At 38.9% G+C, this 19445-nt stretch overlaps 1 protein-coding gene across 1 annotated transcript in view; it reads left to right on the top strand.

The window, feature by feature from the left end:
• Positions 1-19445, top strand: part of LOC126484156 (venom dipeptidyl peptidase 4-like) — a 282662-nt gene that overhangs the window by 253052 nt on the left and 10165 nt on the right. The window contains exons 11-12 of the mRNA XM_050107552.1: positions 9686-9893; positions 14561-14745. Coding sequence (XP_049963509.1) covers positions 9686-9893; positions 14561-14745 — 393 coding nt within the window. The remainder of the gene's footprint in view (positions 1-9685; positions 9894-14560; positions 14746-19445) is intronic.

Raw genomic sequence — 19445 nt, 5'->3', positions numbered from 1 at the left:
AATGTGTGATCCCCATAGAGCAAAATCAGAAAAGGTTGTGTTTGGAGGTTATAGGAGGGCTGGAATGAAATCAGAACATAGCAGGACATGGGTGTGAACAGTGTGAAGCTTGGGGCCATTGGATATTGGAGATATGTTCGCACCAACTGAGGTAGCAGAAAATCTGTTGCTCCGGAATGTGGTTGCAACACAGATGAAAGAAAGAGAACTGTCACATTAGGCTTAATGTCCCATCCTGCCATTGTGGGGATGCCTGAAATATAGTCTTACGTAAAAGATATGCTAATGGTAAAGTGACCACTCAGCGTGGCCGGCAGCATATTGCCCAACATCATACTGGTGCATGTCACTACATCCCTTGGCCATTATGCAGGTGAGGAGGGCTCCAAAATCTTGATTTCCTGGTAGAGATGCTGGAGTTCATCACTGTCAGTGCACAATAGGTTAACCCCATCCTCTATGATGAAATCATAATGCTGAAAACTGCATAAAAATAACCTGTCTGCTATAAAACTAGTTCTTCTTCGAGTCACCAGTTATGTAGAGACACAATCACCTACATACAATATGTACACTAATTTCAAATGTAGTAGAACCTTTTTATTTTATCACAGACAGAATACATGAATCCAACATAACAGAAACCAGACAAGAACTAGCAAAGATAGTCTGTACCTACAAAAAGGTTCTTGGCTGATCACACTTGATTAATCAATCTTTTTACTCCCACAAGACGGTGATGCTAAAATTAAGCTAATAAAATCTCATACAGCAGCTGTAATTCTTCTTTATTCCATCCACAAATGGAACAGAAAAAATCTTAATAAGTGGTACAATAGATAATTGTAAAATAAAGAACAACCACCAACAGTCATTATCATGATTTTATTTCAATGCATGATGTATTTTGAGCCTTGGGTTCTCATCTTCAATTGTGGATAAACAAAGCGTTGTGTCCTCCATCCATACCAGTTATTAATCTTGTTAATCATTCCTCATCTTTGTGCCTTAAACATATATCTGTCTGACTACTGCAATTACATGTCCACTTGTAAGACCTTAGTACATATGCTCATGTTCTCAACATTCCTCAACATTATGACTGTAAATACTAATACTACTGCAATTTACAAATATCCCAAACAGACTGAGGCAGCTAGATTACACTGACCTTGGTGGCTCCTGGCTCCTGAATGAGACTGTCTGATTGTACAAATTACCTACATTAACATATAAATTATCTTGTTCTTTGCAGGCCACTACAGTATGTGGTCAAAGGCACATAGTGTATGTCTACAATTTCCCTCTTCTCTCTTTTTTGTTCCATTCACATATGATACATAGGAAATTAGATTGTCACAGTCCAACTGTTTAAACCTGGTTGATCTAATTTTACCATGATAAGCATTATGCGAGATGAATGTTCGAGGAAGTAACATTAATATCTTTCTTGGGCCATAATGGGATGTGGCCTAGAAGAATTTTGAGAGTAAGGCCTTTCACAACATGCACTGCCTTTCTTGTATTATATCCCTCTGGAGTGTTTTGGGCATTTCAGTGAGGCTCTTGAACTGTCTAAATAAAGCAGTGACAGTTCATGTAAACCATCTTCGAGTCTGAATTATTGCTTTGTTATTTCTATTAATCTTCTTGATTGACTGCACTTTTACGTGATGTTATCCTTGCTGTAACTACCAACTACTTTGGTTTAACAACAGTATGGAAATGATATATTGTTGAAGCTTCCTGGCAGATTAAAACTGCGTGCCTGACCAAGATTTGAACTCAGGACCTTTGCCTTTTGTGGGCAAGTGCTCTACCATCTGAGCTACCCAAGCACGACTCATGACTCATCCTCACAGTTTGGACGATAGGAGATGAGGTACTGGCAGAATTGAAGCAGTGAAGACGGGTTGTGAGTCCTCACAGTTTGTAAGATAGGAGACAAGGTACTGGGAGAATTGAAGCAGTGAGGACGGGTCATGAGTCGTGCTTGGGTAGCTCAGATGGTAGAGCACTTGCCTGCGAAAGGCAAGGGTCCTGAGTTCAAGTCTCAGTCCGGCACACAGTTTTAATCTCCCAGGAAGTTTCATATCAGCGCACACTCCGTTGCAAAGTGAAAATCTCATTCTGGATGATATATTGTTGCTAATCACCACGCAGAGGAGCAATGAGTCGCAGACAGGCACACCGAAAAAAGACGGATGAAATATATAACGTTTTGGATGTAGTCCTTATGCTATTCAGAAGAAAGACTTTGTCTGAAAAGTTATGTATTTTAGCAGTTTTCTTCATTGTGCCTCTTTGCATCTCAGTGCCTCCTCAGTGTGGTGAGTAAAACTCTATCATTTCCAGATTGTTTTTATTTCATCCTGGACTTTCCATTGTTTAACTGCTTCAATTTATTGTTCATATATAGTCAGTAGTAATGCTTCCACAGTACTGCTGGAGCTTCTGATAACATTATTTCCTATAATATTAGTGAAACCTAATGTGCTGCTAATGTTATTGCATCCTGTTGCTATGGGTTTAAATTTTGCTTCTGCTGTACCAACTTTAATTTGAAACGCTGTGTTCGACAAGCACACTCTTAATTTTTTTGTGTTTTGTTTGGTATGGAGCTCCTAGTACATTATACAAAATTTTACACAGCTCTGGTTGGTATCTTGTTAACAAGCCATGCAAAGTTTCGTAAAATCTCAACAATGCAGGAAAAGGTAGACTGCTACTTACTGTAAAGAAGATGAATTAAGTTGCAGACACACCATTGATTCACACTATGTCAATGAGTGAAGTATGTTTCACTTTCTTTTTCTGATGAAGGCTGTGGCCAAAAGCTTATGTATAAATGTCTTTTAATTGTGCGTATCTGTAACTTAACGTGTCTTTATGGTAGGCAGCAATCTATCTTTTCCTATATTGTTGATATTCCAACCCAGAGTTTCCATTTTTTTATATGAAGTTGTCTGCATTTGTACCATGAGATTCTTATCCATTTCTACTTTAATTTTCTCTTGATCCATCATATCTTTATGGTGCTGTGTATAGTAATAATTGTGTGAAATTGGAGACAAGGGTTGATTACACTCTTAATTTTTCTTGTTCAACAAACATTGCTTGCTTTTGCTATTATAATCACATTATCATTTTTGCAGTGAAAGGCTGATTTATATTTTGGATTGTTCAACACGCGCATCTACATAGCATCCAGTTTTTGTGAACATATATAGCAAATTTCTGGAATATTTTCCTGTGCTTATCTGATGGCATTTTGTGTGATATCCTTCTCTCTCTCTCTCTCTCTCTCTCTCTCTCACACACACACACACACACACACACACACACACACCAGTTAGGTGCAGTTGGGAAGTTAGACAGTGAGCAGGGGCTGGGAGTGGGGGGGTAGCAGAAAAGGAGAGGAGTAAAAAGGCTGAGGGTGCATTGGTGAAATAGAGGGCTGTGTAGTGCTGGAATGGGAACAGGTGAAGGGGCTAGATGGGTAAGGACAATAGCTAATGAAGGTTAGGACCAGGAGGGTTATGGGAAAGGATATATTCCAGGGAGAGTTCCCAACTGCGCAATTCAGAAAAGCTGGGATTGTTGGGAAGGATCCAGATGTCTTATGGGTGTGGAGCAGTCTTTGAAATGAAGAACATAGTGCTGGGCAGCATGCTCAGCAACAGGGTGGTCCAGCTGTTTCTTGACCACAGTTTGTCAACAGTCATTGATGCGAAATGACAGCTTGTTGGTTGTCATGCCCATGTAGAATGCAGCAGAGTGGTTGCAACTTAGCTTGTAGACCACATGAATGGTTTTACAGCTATGTCTGTGAAGGCCTCAGTGAGACCATCAGTATATTCTGAGGCCTTCACAGACTGTAATTACCCTCTCAACCTCGTACAAAAAAAGATCTCCTATGCATTATCTCTCCAGTCACCCACCACCTCCCAAAAGTCCCACCATCTGGCCACAAAGGAGCATTCCCGCAGTGACTTAGTATCACACAGGACCGGAGCTACTAAATCACCTGAAATGAGGAATTTCCTACCTAACCACTATCCTTCACATCCCTCCCACAGTGGTATTCCACCACCCACCAAACCCACACAATATCCTCATCCATCCCTACACACCCTGCTCCCAACCCCTTGGCGCAAGGCTCGTATCCCTGTAATAGACCTAGATGCATGACCTGTCCCATACATCCTCCCACCACAACCTACTCCAGTCTAGTCACAACCATCACCTGTCCCATCAAAGGCAGGGCTACCTGTGAAATCAGCCATGTGATCTACAAGCTGAGTTGTAACCACTGTGCAACACTGTGCATGGGCATGACAATGAACGAGCTGTCTGTCGACATGAATGGCCATCAACGAAGTGTGCCCAAGAAACAGCTGGACCACCCTGTTGCTGAGCATGAAGCCCAACACAATGTTCTTCATTTCAATGACTGCTTCACAGCTTGTGACATATGGATTCTCACCACCAACACCGGCTTTTCTAAATTGTGTATGTGGGATCTCTCCTTGCAATATATCCTACGTTTCAGTAACCCTCCTGGCCCTAACCTTTGTTAGTCATTGTCCTTACCCATCTAGACCCTTCTCTGCCTTCTCTGTTCCCATTCAAGCACTACACAGCCCTTTCGTTCCTCCAATGCACCCTCACTCTTTTTACTTCTCTCTGTTCTCATTAACCCCTCCCCCCTCCCCCCCCCCCAACACACACACACACACACAGACCTATCCCCCACCCTCCGTCTAACCACCTGACTGCACCTAGCTGCTCTATCCTCTCTCCACCCTGTCCCTGTACGCTCCCACAAGCAGCACTATAAACCAATCCCCACCCCTACCCTGCTACTCCTCCCCCTCCCTGCCTCTGTCTTCTCCTTACTCCCACCACCAGCCCCTTGCCTCTCACATCATGCTCTCCTGCTTGCAGTCTGACTTCATCAGCCAGAGACTGTGGTAGTGTGTGTGTGGTGTGTGTGTGTGTGTGTGTGTGTGTGTGTGTGTTGGGGGGGGGGGGGGGGATGCCTAATTTCAATAAAGGACTTGTTGGCTCAATCAGTTGTTTTACAGCCACACAGCCCTTCCACCCCACCCTGACTCCCACCACTAGATGTGGAGCACTGGGGATGGAGGGGGATTGGGGGATTTGAACTTCACTGCATGGTCAGTTCAGGGCATTGGCAAAGCAGGTGTAAGCAATATGGGTGTGGCAGTGCACTGCATATTGATTGACGTAGGCGTGTTGCCCTCTAAAGGTATGACCCATGCAGGTTTTGCCCTCTCAGTGAATATTCTGTTGCATCTATCTTTCTGTAATAGGAGGGCGTGCTGAACAGTAATCCCTCTAAATATTTTATGTGCAATCTCTTAAAGCTTTTTAAATAAATCAAGCATTATTAACATTTTACATCTGTATTCTTCATATCTACATATTTATTTCTCAATGTAGTCATCCTGGCAATGAAGACATTTTCCCAACGAGAGAGCAGTTTATTAATATCTCCACTGTAAAATGTCTACCTTCTTTGACAGAGCTACAGCCTTACCTCTGCTTGCACTGCTTCGTTACTATCAAAGTTAATTTCTCAAAGGTATTCTTTAAGTTTTGGAGATCTGCGTTATTACTATCAAAGTTAATTTCTCAAACGTATTCTTTAAGTTTTGGAAATAGATGAAAATTTGACAGGGTCAAGTCGGGACTGTATGGATGATGGTTGATGACAGTGGATCCATAGCGTTGGATTGTTGCAAATGTTGCAGCACTTGTATGTGCTCAGTTATTGTCATGCTGATGGGGAGGGTGCTCTATGTGTAGATTAACTCCTTGAACTCAAAACTTGGTTATAGCACACTGTCTCTCTTGCACCAATATACTTACGTTACATACCATCATGTTACACGCTACAATTCAGAGCCCTCCAGCAGCAGAGGGCTGCAAATATTTAGACAGGAAGAAGAAAGATATAGAATGTTAGTAATTTTTGTTTTATTTAAAAATTATTATGAAATTTTGCACAAGAAAATTGGAGGGATTATCTTTCAGCATGCCCATGTATATCAAATGTGTGATCCCCATAGAGCAAAATCAGAAAAGGTTGTGTTTGGAGGTTATAGGAGGGCTGGAATGAAATCAGAACATAGCAGGACATGGGTGTGAACAGTGTGAAGCTTGGGGCCATTGGATATTGGAGATATGTTCGCACCAACTGAGGTAGCAGAAAATCTGTTGCTCCGGAATGTGGTTGCAACACAGATGAAAGAAAGAGAACTGCCACATTAGGCTTAATGTCCCATCCTGCCATTGTGGGGATGCCTGAAATATAGTCTTACGTAAAATATATGCTAATGGTAAAGTGACCACTCAGCGTGGCCGGCAGCATATTGCCCAACATCATACTGGTGCATGTCACTACATCCCTTGGCCATTATGCAGGTGAGGAGGGCTCCAAAATCTTGATTTCCTGGTAGAGATGCTGGAGTTCATCACTGTCAGTGCACAATAGGTTAACCCCATCCTCTATGATGAAATCATAATGCTGAAAACTGCATAAAAATAACCTGTCTGCTATAAAACTAGTTCTTCTTCGAGTCACCAGTTATGTAGAGACACAATCACCTACATACAATATGTACACTAATTTCAAATGTAGTAGAACCTTTTTATTTTATCACAGACAGAATACATGAATCCAACATAACAGAAACCAGACAAGAACTAGCAAAGATAGTCTGTACCTACAAAAAGGTTCTTGGCTGATCACACTTGATTAATCAATCTTTTTACTCCCACAAGACGGTGATGCTAAAATTAAGCTAATAAAATCTCATACAGCAGCTGTAATTCTTCTTTATTCCATCCACAAATGGAACAGAAAAAATCTTAATAAGTGGTACAATAGATAATTGTAAAATAAAGAACAACCACCAACAGTCATTATCATGATTTTATTTCAATGCATGATGTATTTTGAGCCTTGGGTTCTCATCTTCAATTGTGGATAAACAAAGCGTTGTGTCCTCCATCCATACCAGTTATTAATCTTGTTAATCATTCCTCATCTTTGTGCCTTAAACATATATCTGTCTGACTACTGCAATTACATGTCCACTTGTAAGACCTTAGTACATATGCTCATGTTCTCAACATTCCTCAACATTATGACTGTAAATACTAATACTACTGCAATTTACAAATATCCCAAACAGACTGAGGCAGCTAGATTACACTGACCTTGGTGGCTCCTGGCTCCTGAATGAGACTGTCTGATTGTACAAATTACCTACATTAACATATAAATTATCTTGTTCTTTGCAGGCCACTACAGTATGTGGTCAAAGGCACATAGTGTATGTCTACAATTTCCCTCTTCTCTCTTTTTTGTTCCATTCACATATGATACATAGGAAATTAGATTGTCACAGTCCAACTGTTTAAACCTGGTTGATCTAATTTTACCATGATAAGCATTATGCGAGATGAATGTTCGAGGAAGTAACATTAATATCTTTCTTGGGCCATAATGGGATGTGGCCTAGAAGAATTTTGAGAGTAAGGCCTTTCACAACATGCACTGCCTTTCTTGTATTATATCCCTCTGGAGTGTTTTGGGCATTTCAGTGAGGCTCTTGAACTGTCTAAATAAAGCAGTGACAGTTCATGTAAACCATCTTCGAGTCTGAATTATTGCTTTGTTATTTCTATTAATCTTCTTGATTGACTGCACTTTTACGTGATGTTATCCTTGCTGTAACTACCAACTACTTTGGTTTAACAACAGTATGGAAATGATATATTGTTGAAGCTTCCTGGCAGATTAAAACTGCGTGCCTGACCAAGATTTGAACTCAGGACCTTTGCCTTTTGTGGGCAAGTGCTCTACCATCTGAGCTACCCAAGCACGACTCATGACTCGTCCTCACAGTTTGGACGATAGGAGACGAGGTACTGGCAGAATTGAGGCAGTGAAGACGGGTTGTGAGTCCTCACAGTTTGTAAGATAGGAGACAAGGTACTGGGAGAATTGAAGCAGTGAGGACGGGTCATGAGTCGTGCTTGGGTAGCTCAGATGGTAGAGCACTTGCCTGCGAAAGGCAAGGGTCCTGAGTTCAAGTCTCAGTCCGGCACACAGTTTTAATCTCCCAGGAAGTTTCATATCAGCGCACACTCCGTTGCAAAGTGAAAATCTCATTCTGGATGATATATTGTTGCTAATCACCACGCAGAGGAGCAATGAGTCGCAGACAGGCACACCGAAAAAAGACGGATGAAATATATAACGTTTTGGATGTAGTCCTTATGCTATTCAGAAGAAAGACTTTGTCTGAAAAGTTATGTATTTTAGCAGTTTTCTTCATTGTGCCTCTTTGCATCTCAGTGCCTCCTCAGTGTGGTGAGTAAAACTCTATCATTTCCAGATTGTTTTTATTTCATCCTGGACTTTCCATTGTTTAACTGCTTCAATTTATTGTTCATATATAGTCAGTAGTACTGCTTCCACAGTACTGCTGGAGCTTCTGATACCATTATTTCCTATAATATTAGTGAAACCTAATGTGCTGCTAATGTTATTGCATCCTGTTGCTATGGGTTTAAATTTTGCTTCTGCTGTACCAACTTTAATTTGAAACGCTGTGTTCGACAAGCACACTCTTAATTTTTTTGTGTTTTGTTTGGTATGGAGCTCCTAGTACATTATACAAAATTTTACACAGCTCTGGTTGGTATCTTGTTAACAAGCCATGCAAAGTTTCGTAAAATCTCAACAATGCAGGAAAAGGTAGACTGCTACTTACTGTAAAGAAGATGAATTAAGTTGCAGACACACCATTGATTCACACTATGTCAATGAGTGAAGTATGTTTCACTTTCTTTTTCTGATGAAGGCTGTGGCCAAAAGCTTATGTATAAATGTCTTTTAATTGTGCGTATCTGTAACTTAACGTGTCTTTATGGTAGGCAGCAATCTATCTTTTCCTATATTGTTGATATTCCAACCCAGAGTTTCCATTTTTTTATATGAAGTTGTCTGCATTTGTACCATGAGATTCTTATCCATTTCTACTTTAATTTTCTCTTGATCCATCATATCTTTATGGTGCTGTGTATAGTAATAATTGTGTGAAATTGGAGACAAGGGTTGATTACACTCTTAATTTTTCTTGTTCAACAAACATTGCTTGCTTTTGCTATTATAATCACATTATCATTTTTGCAGTGAAAGGCTGATTTATATTTTGGATTGTTCAACACGCGCATCTACATAGCATCCAGTTTTTGTGAACATATATAGCAAATTTCTGGAATATTTTCCTGTGCTCATCTGATGGCATTTTGTGTGATATCCTTCTCTCTCTCTCTCTCTCTCTCTCTCTCTCTCTCTCTCTCTCTCTCTCTCTCTCTCACACACACACACACACACACACACACACACACACATACACACACAAACACACACACACACAAATAATTGTGTAAAAGCCTCTGTGATATGGAAGTTGCTGTCATCTGAAAAGTATTTTAGCGTATGGGTTGATCTATATGTACTACCTATCTGAATGTGTCTCTCACATTTCTGCAGATTTTTCTTTCTGCTTTAGTTGCTAGTTAAGAATCATTCAGTTTTAATTCTGATATTATTATTTGTTAATAATATTTTGACATGTTTCAGATATTTCTTGGCAACTTTACCTGGAAATTCAGCAGTACTTCACTTGCACAGTGTATCAGACAAGCCAAATTTCCCTTACTATTCTGTGCAGTGTCTCACATGTAATCTCAGTTCTCGATACCATAACGCAATATTCAGTAAAAATCATTCATACTACATTCTTCAAACTCTAGGCCCTGAGGTTCCAGAAACTTACATATACAATAAGGTAATTGTTACGAAATATTTTTTCCTGATTCTTTCCTTCAATGAATGATAACCTTTGTAGGTAAATATACGGTTTTCCAAATTAACGTAATATAATTTGTAATCATAGAAGACAATATATTTTCCTTGTAATATGTAATCTCAGGAAACAAATTCATTACAAGTGATCTTGCAGGTGGGTATAAAAATACTAAAAAATGTTGTCATTTCTTAGTGTCCAAGTAAATCAGTTCGTTTTTGTAATCAGTGGTATTGAGAAGGTGAGCACACTTATTTTTTCCAATCTGAAGAATGTCTGATATTGTCAGCAGCATCAAGTGGAAGAAGATGTAGAAGGGTGAAGTTCACATAAAAGTAAAAACAGAATACAGAAAAAGGAGCTTTCACCTTCAACTTTCTCTTCTCCTTTCTCCAGTCTCTCTCTTCCTAGTTAAGAATTTTCAGTGACCACTGGGTATTTTTACAGCATAAATGTAACAGATAAACAAAAAGCTGTAATCATGGTATCTTCTGCTCAATATATGAAGTTATCAAATTTGGAAGAAAGAATAAGAAATTACTGATCTGGTTGGTATAGTCGGTGATTCAGATATGCTGTTTGCCATAAATATTTATGGAACTATTTAAGACATCATCATTCTATTTTTTGCTCGGATGAATTATAAGAAACTCCTCACTGAATGGCATACAGCCTCTTCTCATAGTTCTATTAATTGCAGAGGCATAGGTATCAACTTTGATCTTTCAAATGGAACTTGGTATCTCTATTGCTAGTATCAAAGATCAGAGCAAAAAATTTAACTGCATTTCACTTTCTAAAATCCAATGAGCAGTTTTGCAAAAATTACAATTTTGTTTGTTTAGAAAATCAAACCCATTCTTGTCTTATGCAGTTCATGATTTCACACCCAAGTGAGGAAATCTGTAGCATTAAGAGGAATGTTTTACTGCCATGGTAGCAGTAGAAAAGGAAAGTCTTATTACAAATTCTGTGTATTTAGTTGTGTATGTGCTTTCTAACTGTGTGTACTGCTGTTTTACAATCCAGAGATACTCTGCCTCATTTTTACAAGTTAATTTTTATGCAGTACTGTGGTCAGACAGATATTCTGAAGCTACGTATTGGATGGCAAGGCATACCATGGAGCAAATGTGGACTTATATCATAGTTTACTAATGACGAAGAGCGAAGAGTAGACTGAAAGACTGAAGTTTAGGAGACACATCCAGAAGAATCGATGCAAAAAAAAAAGAGGGAGGGGGTGGGGGGGGTGGGGGGTGGGGGGGAGCTGAAGTACTATGAGATGCGTTGGAAGTGTTCCAAGGTTGTGGGTATTGTAATAATGAATACCAAAGTAGCAATTCATTTCAAGAGGAATGGACATATCTAAAAACAGCAATCACAGAATCCAGACAGACAAACATAGTACAAGGAAATAATAGAGGGAAACATTCCATGCAGGAAAAATATATTTAAAAACAAAGATGATGTGACTTACCATACGAAAGCGCTGGCAGGTCGATAGAAACACAAACAAACACATACATACACACAAAATTCTAGCTTTCGCAACCAATGGTTGCTTCATCAGGAAAGAGGGAAGGAGAGGGAAAGACGAAAGGATGTGGGTTTTAAGGGAGAGGGTAAGGAGTCATTCCAATCCCGGGAACGGAAAGACTTACCTTAGGGGGAAAAAAGGACAGGTATACAATCGCACACACACACACACATACCCATCCGCACATACACAGACACAAGCAGACATTTGTAGTACAAGGAAAGTAACAGAGAAGAAACCTTGAGTAACAGAAGAAATACATCAACTGATCAACAAAAGAAGGAAGCACAGAAATGTTCAGGCAATACAGGAAAAGAGCAAGGTAAGTCATGTGTGTATGAAATAAATAGAAGATGCAGGAAATCCAATGCCAAATTGGCTTCAAGAAAAATGTAAATAAACTGAAAAATAAATAGTAATTTGATGAACCAATTTACCACTAAAAAATCAAAACAACCTTTGGTGAAATTGAAGGCAAGGGCAGCAACAGTAAGAGATACAATGCGAAGTGCACTGCTAAATGCAGAGGAGAGAGTGGATAGGTGGAAAGAGTACATCAGAAGCCTCCATGAAGTGGAGAACTGGTCTCATGAAGTGATAGAAGAATAAATGGAAGTCAATATGAAAGATGTATGGGATCAATGCAGTGATAGAAGAAGAAATGGGAGTTGATACTGTAAACATTGGGAATCCAGTTTTAGAATCTACAGAGAATTTAACAGAGCTTTGGAAGAATTGAAATCAAATATAGAAATGAAAGATAACATTCCTTCAGAATTTCTAAAATCATTGGCAGAAGTGGCAGCCAAATGACTATTCACATTGGTGTGCAGAATCTATGAGACTGAAGACATATCATCAGACCTTCAGTAAAATATCATTCACGCAATTCCAAAGACAGTGAGGGTAGATACATGTATGAACTATTGCACAGTAAGTTCATGCATCCAAGCTGCTGACAAAAGTAATGACAGAAAAATGGAAAATAAAATTGAGAATCTGTTAGATGATGATCAGATGGGCTATAGTAAGGTGGAGAATCAGAGAGACAGTTCTGACATTGTTCTTGAAATGGAAACAAGACTTAGGAATAATTGAGTCACATTCATAGGCTTTGTCAACCTAAACAGTGTAAAATGGTGTAAGATATTCAAAATCATGAAAAAATAGGAATAAGATATAAAGATAAATGGGTAATACACAGTATGTTCAAGAACAAAGAGGGAACAATAAGACTGGAAGATGAAAAGCAAAGGTCTTGGATTAAATAGGCTGTAAGGAAGGTAAGCAGTTTTTTGCCCTGCACTTCAATCTATACGTCAAAGAAGAAATGATGGAAATAGAAGAAAGGTTCAGGAATGAGTTTCAAACTCAAGTGAAAGGGTATCTGATGTGTCCTGTAATAGTTTAGGCACATGAAAAACACAGCCCACGTAACTGGTGTAGAACAAATTTATTAATAAGTACAGAAACAAAATCTCCTTCCTGACGCACCTTAATTAGTTGTTTGTAGTGGTGTGTGGTAATCACTGAATTTGCACAAGTTCATAAATGGGCAGATGGCCCCAGTAACAGATGAAGTCAGTGTCATAGTTCACTTGTAGGAGAACAGTTACAATGTAAGGTGGTGACAATGCCCAATACCAGAATCCTTTAGCTACCTTTGGTGGGAGGCCACTTTTTGGCAGTGCTTGAGGGAAACACTGATAACTCCACTGGTGGCAGTGACTGGCTGTAGCACGATGTCAGTGATTCCGATGTTTTCCTTAGTGAGAGCTCTAATTGTTGGACCACTGCTGTGATCACAACATGTCCCAGAGAATTCAAAGGGAAAGACTACCCTGGAGAGGTCTGTGCTGGTTCAAACACCTAAGTGGCACCAGCATGTAGCTGAATCTATTTGTGGCCACATGACTCTGGGAATCAGGCAGGTCTGCAAGCAAGTGATGTCTGGTGGTGTTCTTGCTGCTGCCTGCCAGCCTGGTGAGTTTGCATGATATTCTGTTGTCTGCTGATGTGGCTCTTGTGGCTTCACTGAGTTGGGCCACTTGCATAATGCTGCTATGAGAAGCATTGCTGGTAGTGATGGTGAATGGCCCACACATATTAGTACAGTGATAAGATTCACTGATGGCACTGCTATCCTAACTGAAAGAGAACAAAACAGGACCCATTTAAATAAATGAGCAGTCTAATGAGTTCAGAATATGAACTGAGAGTAAACTGAAGAAAGTCTAAAGTAATGAGCAGTAGCAGAAATGAAAATTGTGAGAAACTTAACATCAAAATTGGTGACCATGAAGCTGATGACATTAAGGAATTTTTCTGCTTTGGAAGCAAAATAACACATGATACACAAAGCAAGGAGGACATAAAAAGCAGACTGGCATAAGCAAAGAGGGCATTTGTGGTCCAAATAAATCTGCTATTATCAGGCAAAGGCTAATAAATTTTTGAGAAAGTGCATTTGGAGCACAGTATTGTACAGTAGTGAATCATGAAGTGTGGAAAAACTGGGAAAGAAGAGAAGTGAAGCATCTGGGATGTGGCATTTCAGATGGTTTCTGAAATTAATTGACTGATAAGATTAGAAATGAAGAGACTCTCCACAGAATTAATGAAGAAAAGAAAATATGTAAAACACTGACAAGAAGAAGGGACAGGATGATAGGATGTGTGTTAAGAAATCAGGGAACAACTTCCATGGTACCTGAGGGAACTCTAGAGGTAGGCATAGATTTGAGAACACTGAACAAGTACCAGTAATTGAAAAGTAAGGTGCAAATGCTGCTCTGAGGAGAAGAGGTTGGCTCCAGAGAGTAATTTGTGTCAAGCTGCATCAAACCAGTCAGAAGGCTGCTGACTCAAAAAAGCCTATCAGTATATCAGTGCATCGCTTTCCATTGACAGGTGAACTGCGCTTAATTAACATATTGCTCAGCTGACTTCTTAGACATCATTCTGAAGATAAAATGAATTCTCCAACTAAATCAGAAGTTTACTTGTCAGCAGTTTAAGTTGTGAGTTATCATAATTGTGGCCTGCTCATATGGTTGTTTTTAAACATAGATTGGCAATAAGTGTGTTGTTTCCTTTTCCCTTGTATTAGGAGCAGAAGAGATTAATGGTGTGGGAAGAAAATAAAGAGCTGAAAGAACGTTTAAGTCTTACTCTTCTCCCAGCAACTATGAATCTGCAAGTTGATGTCCCAGAGGATTACAAAGCACAGGTCAGGTTGTGGTTACCTCCAACCTGGGATATAAGCAAAATGAAGTATCCTTTGGTTGTAGATGTGTGAGTATATTTTGTGTTAAATTAACTGTTATTAAAAATAATTGAAAAGACATTAACTGATAACTAATTTAAGCCGAATAGGGCACCTAGAAATAATTAGAAGACCAAAAAATTATGAGAAAAGATATTTCTACTTATTTTTACACGTTTGTGACAAATTAATGCTGGTTGTCGGGTTGGGACACAAACTTAGGCACCTGTCTTTTACAGGCACTGCTCTTCCAACTGAGGGCATGGCATTCATGGAGAGAAACATACCAACTTAAAATTTGAGTAGAACCATGTGAAATGCATGAAAGGCTCAACTGGAAGGTCAAGCACCACTTTCTGGTCCTAGTTTAGAGTACTCGTCACAAATGTGAAATAAAATAATTGAAAAGAACTACAATAGAGATAAGTGCAGTTACTACACTTCTTGAAACAATGTGGTGAATTCATTGTGACAACATTGTCAAAGTATAATGGCATTTTCCACTTTCTGAAATGGTATTGTTTTTCAAATAACATAGAGAGAAAGAAAAAGAAGGAAATATTGTTGGAAACTGCAAAAGGCCTTCAAAGAAATTATAAATTATTCATTGTTATGAAATTCATATAGCCAATCATTAACATAATCAAGAATTCAGATTTCATCTCATGTAGGCCTACTTTATTAATTTGCCATCATGTGACTGATGTTTCTGGCGTCTCATTTTCGAACCAACATGTTCCACTCTTTATCACTGTCATTAGTAAAATGCTGGGTTGTTATAGTTAAACGTTCACTATTCGAGTCAGGTAGACAGAAAACTATTTATTATCTGGATACCCAACTTTTTAGAAATGACATCCAGACTGTTTGCTGCAGGATTTGCTTGTTAATAGTGTTAGTGTTGTGTCAGGACTTGCTGTTAGCCTCAATAAAGTGACATAGGGCTGAAACACAAGCAGCAGTGTACATTACAGTTGCAGACAGTCCACATAGGTGAGCAGGGCCTTACTCATAAACTTATTTTATAAAAACAACAGCAATAGTGCTGCTGCTCTGAATGAGTATTGATACATTAAAGGAATATGGAGAAGTCCCCTTTCTGTACTGGTTTGAAGAACATGCTTCAGAAGCTTGAATTAAATGGCAATCTGGAAACTGTTCCTGCAAGAGGCTGACAGTCAATTACACCATGAATTGTTGAAAAAGTGACTGTTGCCATGGTTGAGAATGCTGAATGTGTGATCTTCAAGCAGTACATAATCTGTATAATGACAGCTGAACATTCCATGGTCCAGCATTCCACCTGAGATGTTTTGGGTAGCAGTAGAGCAATCTCTACTGCGGTTCCAGGCTGTCATGGATGCAGATGTTCATCACATTGAGCAAATTTGTAACCTGGAATGTAAACATGGTGCACAATTAGCTGATGTTACCCTCTCATGCGGAAATTAAAATTTGTTTCTTTTAATGGTTTATTTGTTGTTTCTCTTCTGCGTGTCCTTAAAAATGTTTCCAAAAAGTTTCAGTATCCTGCAGCCACTTATTTTTCATAGGGCCCCTTTCAAGTAGTGAAAGTTTAATTATAACTACCCTGTACTTTGGGAAGGAGGAAGGAGATGCTGATTTGTGGACAATTAGTAAAGAGCAGTGGAACAAAAGTCTTCATAGATCAGATTTATTTGTAATGGAAGTCAAATTTTGTTTTCAATTTAGTGTTAGTCAAACATTTGTCCTGTCAATTCATTTTAATTCATAAATAATTTTTAGGTCTACAGTGGTTTGTACCAATGAAAAATCAGTTAGTATCATATTAAATTATTAAGACCGTCATCAAAATGGATCAAAAGTAGTAGATATGAGTGCAAAATTATTTTGCATACACACTGTCCATCTCATGGCTTCTCACTTTTATTGTCAAAATGCTTTATGATTCTGGAAGCTTCTGAATTATAAAACATGCCTGAAGTAATAATTTTTGTCAACATAGCAGCAGAAACCATGGTTCTTCCAACTGCTGCAATATATCTATGTGCCATCTCTGATTAGAAGCACATGTAATAATTTAAGGAGTACAAAGAGCAACTCTTCAAATAGTTTGAGTGCCAGATTGTCAATAGCCACAGAAACAAAACTGCAAACTTAGCAAGGTTTTGGAAGAATCCTTTTTCAGAGAGCACTCTCTCTTTCTCACACACACACACACACACACACACACACACACACACACACCTGTGTGGTTACATTGTCCGCTGCTGGCACTGACGGTTGTGTCAGATGGAGTGGACCATGGGAGAGAGAAGGTGGGCAGTGGGGGAGAGGGTTGAAGGAGGGAAAGGTGATGACTCAGATTAAACTTACTACGGAGGTTGAAAGTGACAGGATGCTTCCATTCTTGGATGTTATGGTTTACAAAATACCAAATAGTAATCTGGGACATGGTGTTCACTGAAAGCCGATGTGCAGTGATCGGTACCTGCATGCTACGAGTTGTCGTCCATCATACCAATGCAGTGGAGTCCTTAGGACCATGGTACACAGAACATATGTCATTTCTGATGCTGATAATTTAACCCAAGTACTTGCACATTTGATGGCTGTTTTTAAGGAAAATGGTTACTCAGAGAAGCAGATTCATTGGGCTATGGAGTTTGGACCATCACTGGAGGTGCATAGATTGGCGGCCTTAATTACTTATGCCGGGGGCATATCGTCTAAGATGGGAAGAATTTTAAGGCATTTTAACATTAAGAGTGTGTTCTGTCCACCTTCCAAAATTAGGGCACTACTTTGCTCTGTGAAAGATGATTTGAGGCTTCAGAAGTCTGGTATACACAAAATTCCATGTCATTGTGGGAAGGCTTACTTCAGCCATTCAATTTGCACAGTTCATGTTAGGTGCATGCATGGATTATTGCCATCATATCAGGCTGTAACAGCTGGAAAAATTGGTGGTAGCAGAACATTGTTTAAACGAGGGTCATGGTATGAAAAGAAATCTGATGAAACTGCAATAGTTGCCAACACTTTAAAATTTTTGGGACAATGTTTATAAAGAGGCAATTGAAATAGGTTGGTGGATAATTTGATTAAAAGGGGCCAAGGGGTTTCCTCTCAGCAGCATGTGGAACCCTGTACTATCCCGCATCAAAACAGAATGTTCTTCAGTCCGGCCAGTCTGTGAGTTTGACAATTGGCTCAGTGCGATATATAACTGCCGCCAGTGTTCTACTAAGGGTGGCACCACATGCCCAGGCTTGGAGGACAGCAGCTGTGATGGGCAGTGCATGCACTGTGTACGGTACAGAAGCCTATGTAGGATGATTTGCAGCTCACTGGGACTCAGCAGCAGAAGCAGCATTCTCCTGAATTTTAAATCAAATATACATTTTTTCACAAGCAACATATTTTAAATTAACTTTGACATAGCTCCCAGAAAAAATTATGTTTCAAAATATTGATTCCATGCCACTTCATTCATATTGACTGAAAGACAATAAATACCCAGTTTCCCACTTAATGCCAATGTTACCATTGTGAGTGGCATGAAATTCTGGGTTCCATAGTATTCAGCTCACTGCTAATCAAAGAGAAAATCCAAATTGTAAATGCATTTGTATTCAATAACTTGTCATGAGACCTACAAAACAGTTATATCACTGAATTTGTGTAGACAAAAACTGTTACTTAGAAACATGTATTTGTTCTTTTTTGTGTGTGCTAGTAATATAACTCTTTCATAGGTCTCAAGACATACAGAGTGATTCAGAAGTCATGTCCCATATGACAAAGTCTATATTAGTGATTCAATAATTTTGGCCTGTAGAACAAAGTCGTTTCCTGGGATATGACAGGAATGATCATATGAAGCAAAAAAGTTGAGTAAACGTGGGCACTAAAATGTATACCTTAGGAGCTATGATGTATTCATTATTCATCTTCACTGCTATGAAATACATCTCTTAGCTCTTAAGGTAAGCATTCTAGAGCTCATGTTAATTAGAAAATTTTTTTCTTCTTTTGGTCCACATTATTTCCTCCCAGAATATGAAAAGCAAAGAGTTTACAGTAGAATAGATTCATTTAACAGCATCAAAGATGAATAAGTGCTTGTAGCTCTTAAGATATGCACTGTAGAGGCCATGTTTATAACACTTCTTTGCTTTGAATGACTGTTCCTGTCGTTTCCCTGAATATGACTTTGTCCTACAGGCCAAAACTTTTGAATCACCAATGTAGATTTTGTCACATAGGATTATGACTTCTGATTCATTCTGTATATAAAATTTTATTTGAAAATCAATGTTGATGTCTTAAATTGATGGTTAATATGACTAAAAAAAGCACTGATCATTATTTTAAAAGCTATTTATGACTGTTTATTAATGTGAAAATAGATTGCAAATATCTTTAATCTAGCAAAACGTATTCAGGAGGAAAAAGTTTTGTGACTTAGTTTGTACATGAATGAACACGGCTGGGTGCATAAAACAAGCACAAAAGCTGACATAATAATAAACACTGTCAAGTTCCCAGAATAGGTGGTAATCGTACAGTTGTAGTGATTTGGCAGCTATGCATTTTTGCACAGAATGTAAGGAAGCGCACCTTCCTACTTGGGAGATGTCATGCACTAATTATTTTCCTTGTGAATGAGATAATCTGTTGCCTTGTTTTGTTTGAGTAGAGTGGAAACCATACTCCCCCCAATAAGTAGGTTTACCATTATTTT

Source organism: Schistocerca serialis, chromosome 6 (genome assembly GCF_023864345.2).
Source record: "Schistocerca serialis cubense isolate TAMUIC-IGC-003099 chromosome 6, iqSchSeri2.2, whole genome shotgun sequence".
Classification (NCBI taxonomy): domain Eukaryota; kingdom Metazoa; phylum Arthropoda; class Insecta; order Orthoptera; family Acrididae; genus Schistocerca; species Schistocerca serialis.
The sequence above is the reverse complement of the archived record's forward strand: the minus strand, read 5'-3'. Positions and strand labels throughout refer to the sequence as shown.